The sequence below is a fragment of the Triticum urartu genome, chromosome 1 (assembly GCF_003073215.2).
Source record: "Triticum urartu cultivar G1812 chromosome 1, Tu2.1, whole genome shotgun sequence".
In the NCBI taxonomy this organism is placed as follows: domain Eukaryota; kingdom Viridiplantae; phylum Streptophyta; class Magnoliopsida; order Poales; family Poaceae; genus Triticum; species Triticum urartu.
Genome location: NC_053022.1, coordinates 558366888 through 558373204, shown reverse-complemented (window position 1 = coordinate 558373204; position 6317 = coordinate 558366888). Strand labels below are relative to the sequence as shown.

At 49.9% G+C, this 6317-nt stretch overlaps 1 protein-coding gene across 1 annotated transcript; it reads right to left on the bottom strand.

The window, feature by feature from the left end:
- Positions 1-869: 869 nt before the first annotated feature.
- Positions 870-2513, bottom strand: LOC125539369. Its single transcript, XM_048702812.1, has one exon. It carries the CDS (start codon positions 2364-2366, stop codon positions 1311-1313), a length of 1056 nt encoding a protein of 351 aa, XP_048558769.1. The 5' UTR covers positions 2367-2513; the 3' UTR covers positions 870-1310.
- Positions 2514-6317: the final 3804 nt, after the last annotated feature.

Sequence of the window (6317 nt, the reverse complement as noted above, 5' to 3'; positions counted from 1 at the left end):
ATTCATGCCATTTCAGTCTAACTCAGACAAACACAGCTAATATGCGCTTAGCCGCCATATACGTACAATATAAACATCATACTCCAAGAGGAATTCTCAAGAATCTATAGACTAAACAAAGGGGGCCTAAATATCATCTAATGAACTTCAGCAGCCAAGATTGACATTGCTTAGAATCAACATTTTTTTTTTGAATTTTCACCAGGGGAGGAGGGGAGAGCCCCTCAACCACCTGAATCTATTTCATATCATCATCATCATCCCTGCAGCATCTGAGGGTTGCTGCAAGGGTCGGGCATCCGTGTCTAAAGACCACATCGTTCCTTCGTTGCCACAGGCGCCAGCAGCAAAGAAGGATGAAGGCCGACGGGGAGGCCGCGCCAACGGCGGTGGAGGCATCCAGCAGGTGAAGCGCTTTGACCGAGGCACCGGTCCGCGACACGCCGATGCAGCGCCAGAACCGCACAGCGAACGGGCATTCAAACATGAGGTGATCAGCCGTTTCCAGGATAGCAGGACAGCAGGGACACCCAGCGAGGATAGTTTTGCGGAGCAGGACATCCCTTGTGTTGATGCGAGCCATAGTGAGCAGCCATCCGAAGAATTTGACCCTCGAGGGGGCAGGAGAGAATCAACAATTGATATGAAGATATTTCTCAATCAAAGATCCGCAACACTTTCTTCGGAAAAACCTCATAAAAAGAGAGTGCCAACACATAAAGACCATGAAAGAATTCGATATTTATTAATGAAGTAGAAGTCTGGAGAAAACTTTATCAACATTTCCTCTGTTCACAAGTCTTTTGTGGTTGGACATTGTATGGTCTCCGATATATGTTTTTCGTTTTATAAATATATAGAAATTCCTATCGGCTTCAGCGTTCAGGAATTAGATTCTTGAAATAACCCAAAGAGTCAATGCATTAGCTGAACACTGCATATGAATAAGCTGCCAATGATTTTCGTGTGATACCATATTTCACTGAATATATCTCAGATAACCTAATAATAAGTCCAAAAAAAGAACTAAAACCTAACCGACCAATGAACCTACCTTCAACAGATTTCACTGCCCAACAAGGCAACAACAGCATACAAAAAATTGAAAGTTTGGAAACTAACAACCTCTCAAGTTTGAGGGAAGATTGAACATTCAGAGTCCATGGTTGGTATATCACACGTACTACAACACCATTAATAGCCTGAACCTGAACTCATCCCCTCTTGACCATCTGCAGCTGCTTCATCAAGGATTTGCTGAGCGACCTCCAATAACCAGTCAGTTCCTCGTGCAAAGGATACAAGTTTGGTTAAAAAACATGAGCCATGAGGCCATGGCTTGGCATTTCGTAGCAGCAAACTCCGCGCTTGACCATCCTCAGCTGCTTCTTGCCGGAGCCGGTAGAAGTCTTGATGATTTGCACGGCCATCAAGTGGATGAAGTAGTGCGGGCGGCCATCGACCCTGTCAATCATCAAGACAGTCCAAGCAATGCAGAACCTGCCGTCCCCGAGGTAGACCAGGCTGCCTTCCGGCATGAGGCCGCAGACGTTGCCGTTCTCACGGGCCCAGCTTGGGAATGTGTCCTCCCACTTGTACCAGACGACCGGCGGCGATTGCTGGACGTCGACCGCCACGAGGCAGCGGTCCTTGGAGCAGAGGCCGAAGCAGAGGTTGTGGAGCTCAGGGACGAACACGGCGCGGTGGTGGAAGGGCAGCTGCCAGTCGCCCTCCTTGCGCCACTCGCGGCGGACGGTGTGGAAAGAGTAGGTGCCCCTCTCCTCCGCCGAGACCCAGATGCGCGCGCCGGCGGTGAAGTAGGCGGCGAGCTGGCATTTTATCTGGAAGCCGTTGAGGCAGCGGAAGTCGGGCGGTGGCTCTGGGAGGGTGCGCCATGAGCTAGAGGAGCAGTCTAGCCTGAGGCGGGTGCCGCCGGCGTCCTGGATGAGGAGGGCGCAGTCCTCGCCGGAGGGCTTCCCTTGGTCAGACCTGTTGAGACGGCATTTGAGCGCGTAGAGCCTGCGCCCCAGCGGGATGACGAAGGTGCCGCCGGTGTTGTCGTGCTGGAGCTCCGGCCCCGTTGACGTGGCTCCTGACCTCGTGTCGTACAAGACGGTGCGCTTGAGGTTGCTGACGCCCACCAAAGTGGCGCCGTCGCCGGCGAGGGCGAAGTCGATGCGCTCGGGGTTGGCGAGGGGCTTGGGGATCTGCCCCATGGGGCTGGGGAGGCTGCGGATCTCTACCGCAGCCCCTCTGGAGGGGCCGGACTGGAACATATGCTCGATGTTCATGCTGCACACAAAATAATCAGGCTTTTTATCCTTGATCACCACAAAGAGGCACTTCCGCTGGTTGCCGGCGGCCATCCTCCAGCGATCTCTGTTCTGCCGGCAAATTTCTCCGTCCGGACCGGCGGAGCTGGTTGCCCGAGCCCCTTGTTGGACTTTAATAATGGGGTTGTCCAAGGACGGTTTCAGCTCCTCAGTCCGAATCGAATCGAAAGAAGAATAAAAAAACGGAAATGTTAACGCCACACGTGTGGGCGTTGACCATCTCGATCACACGCATCCATCACCATCCAGTATTATATGCGCGAATCTTGACACAATCTGGCTGATTTTTTGTGCCACGTAGGACAAGGCGTGTGTGTGGTGTATGACATAGTTCGCCCACACATCCGTTTTACCACACGGAGCGGCCGGTGTGTGGGCGTTTAGCAGTTCACCCACACACCAGTTTTCAGTCACGCACAAGCGCTGGTGTGTGGGCATTTGCCATCTCGCCCACACGCCTGTCTCCTCTCCCACACGTAAGCTGCTAGTTGCCATGTGTTTTTGCAGCGCACATGGCAACTGCCTCTAGTGTGCTTTATAAGCAGGTGGCAACTCTCTTTTTTTACCCGAATTGCCATGTGTTTTTGTAGGGTACACGACAACTGCCTAGTGTGCACGTAAGCAGATGGTAACTGTTTTTTACCGAGTTGCCATGTGTTTTTGCATGGTATATGGCAACTGCCCCAACGTGCACGTACATGGCAACTGCCCTAACATGCACGTAAGCAGATGGCAACTCTTCCTTTTTACATGGCAACTGCCCTAGCATGCTTGTGAGCACATGGCAACTCTCTCAAGTGCCTAGTGTTAGTATGTGGCAACTCCTAAAGTTATGAAATCATGTCAACTACATTAGATCAGACCATACATGGCAACTGCAGTTGAGCAACCATGGCAACTGAAGTTGTCCGACATGGCAACAGTAGTTCAGCGACATGGCAACTGCAGATAAACGAACATGGACGAGGGTCTGGACCATGGCAACTGCGGGCGCGCGGTGGGCATCACGCGTCGCTTGCGGGACCAGAAGGGTACGAGGCCTGACATACGGGCATGTGGGCATTATCAACTTCGCCCACACGCACGCGTGTGAGAGGGTTCAGGAGGGAAAAAAAGATGTGTGTGGGCATTAGTTGTTTTGCCCACACGTAGGTATGTGGGCTGGTTGTTGTCCATGCCACACGAGGCGTGTGGCACAACTAGCCGATACACCACACGTGTGGCAGTTATCGGGACCCTAAAAAAGGATACTTTCCCCTTGGACTCTCGCTTGGTCTCGGATTCCTGAATCCTGGACTCCTGGTGGCTGGTGGAAACAGTTCCTCTCCGGCTCTGAAAATCTGAAATGAAGATGGATCCACGCCGTTGGACAGCAGAATCAACGCCGGCAATCGCGCCGTTTCGGTCCTCCGCCAGCGGCAAACTCCTCCCTTCCTCACCTACGCTTTCTCGGCTGCAACCGCCATGGGCTCGCTGTAGAGGGGCAGAAAGCGGCTCCTTGTCGAATTCCTCGGCGGCCAAATCCTCCCTTCCTCGCGGCAGCAAACGGCTTGAGGTCGATGTAGCGGGGCGAGGGAGACGGCGCTAATAGGGGGCGGCAGCCACGAAAGCGAGCCGTCGAGGAAGGGGGACGGAGGCGGGTGGTGTGAGGAGATCTTGTGGAATGAGGAAGAAGAGACACCACGTCTGGAGCCGCGCAGATTCTCTTTGTTTAGGAAACCTAGCTTTTTTTGAGAACTACCTAGCTTTCTAGCAGTATATCAGGCCAAAGCTGGCCTTGTTTTATTTTGAGCAAAATGGTCTTCTTTGGGATAAATATAGAGTTTTATTTGCTTCTGTCTCATTAAAACCTTGAGAAGTAAAAGAGTGCAAGCCATGCTATAGAATTACAAAAGGATAAAGAAAATACAAATCGAATTTTTACAAATACTACAACTACACGGATCCTTGCCCCACACTCGCAGCCTTCTCCTCGTCTCTCTTGACATGTGCTATTTGGTGTCTAGCAGGTGGGTCCTTTGTTGTAAACGTAAATAGAAAAATAACAATTAATTGTTTTTCGGCTAACTGATTTAGCGGCATTTCTTTTCATAATAGCCGGAACTTGAAATTGGGATCGTCCAGTTCCCTCCTAACAAAGGGAATTGGGAATGTCGGCGTAGGGCCCTCCTTTCATACCACGCCCCCCCGACGAGTCAAGAGGCCACCACGGAGGTGAACGTGGCTGCGACGGTATGGCGAGGCCACACGCCTTGTTGAAGGGAGAAGTCACGCGCTATTGCGGTAGTGTGAACCATGGGTGATTTCAGGTGAGATCTGTTTACTGAAAAACATCGTAGCAAATTTTAGGTGCATTCTATTCAATTTTCATGTTGTGCATTCAATGGATCGTGGATGGATTACTCATGGAATGAAGCTGACGCGACCATACATGGTTGGCATGAATCGGGTTTATACGAGGTGTCACGTAAATGTCACTAGAATGCCCAGGACCTATACGAGGTGGATCTATCATGGGGAATCAGGGGATGATATGTCTCCATCGTATCTACTTTTCCTAACGCTTTTGCTCTTGTTTGGGACTCTAATTTACATGATTTGAATGAAACTAACCCTAACTCGGAATGACGTTTGTTTTCAGCAGAACTATCATGGTGTTGTTTTTGTGTAGAAATAAAAGTTCTCGGAATGAAACTAAACTTTTTGGAGAATTATTACAAAAAATATAAAAAATACCGGAACCAAGAACCATCGGAGGGGGCCCTTGTGCGAGCACAACCCACCAGGGCGCGCCCACCCCTCCAGGCGCGCCCAGGTGGGTTGTGCCCACCTGGTGGCCCCGCAGACCCTAATTACGACTCCATAAAATCCTATTTTTGGAGAAAACAATCAGGGAGAAAGTTTCATCGCGTTTCACGATACGGAGCCGCCGCCACCTCCTGTTCTTTATCGGGAGGCCAGATCTGGAGCCTGTTTGGGGCTCCGGAGAGGGGGATCTTCGGTCTTCATCATCATCAACCCTTCTCCATCGCCAATTCCATGATGCTCCCCACCGGGAGTGAGTAATTCTCTCATAGGCTCACTGGTCGGTGAGGAGTTGGATGAGATTCATCATGTAATCGAGTTGGTTTGGATAGGGCGTGATCCCTAGTTGATATTGTTATGACTTTGCCATGCTTAATGCTTGTCACTAGGGCCCGAGTGGCATATTTTCTCCATTATATCAATGTTCTAGATCCAATCTTGCAAGTCATATTCACCTATTACGTGTTATGGTCCGTAAACCCCGGGGTGACAATAGTCGGAATACTTTCCGGCGATGATCGTAGTTTGAGGAGTTCATGTATTCACTATGTGTTAATGCTTTGTTTCGGTTCTTCATTAAAAGGAGGCATTAATATCCCTTAGTTTTCTTATGGACTCCGCTGCCATGGGAGGGTAGGACAAAAGATGGTATGCAAGTTCTTTCCATAAGCACGTATGACTATTTACGGAATACATGCCTACATTATATTTAAAAACTGGAGCTAGTTTAATATCGCCCTAGGTTATGACTGTTATATGATGAATATCATCCAACGAATTCATCGATCCAATGCCTACGAATTTTCCACATATTGTTCTTGCTAATTTACAATTGTTGTTGCTACTGTTACACTTGCTACAAAATCATTGCTATCACTGTTACCGTTACTGCTATTGTTGCCACTCACTAGTACGCGTCGGTCCTAAACAAACGGTTTTTAACCCCTTTTCGCGATGGCATTTGGAGCCGTCGCCAAGTGAGTGTGGGCGATAGGGGGGTCCTTCCCACACGACCCAGAAACCGTCGGGGATAGGGCCCCTACAGTACTCCTACTCGTTTCTGCTCGCATTGCCATCGCAGTCAGTATTCTGTGGTGCTACGTTTATGATGTGCGGCCCATCACAAACGGTTCACTATTATAGAACGTGTATGATGCGCGACCCATGACAAACGGTTCA

Coding starts and splice junctions, on each gene's coding strand:
- LOC125539369 (XM_048702812.1), bottom strand. CDS start 2,366: ATGGCCGCCGGCAACCAGCGGAAGTGCCTCTTTGTGGTGATCAAGGAT.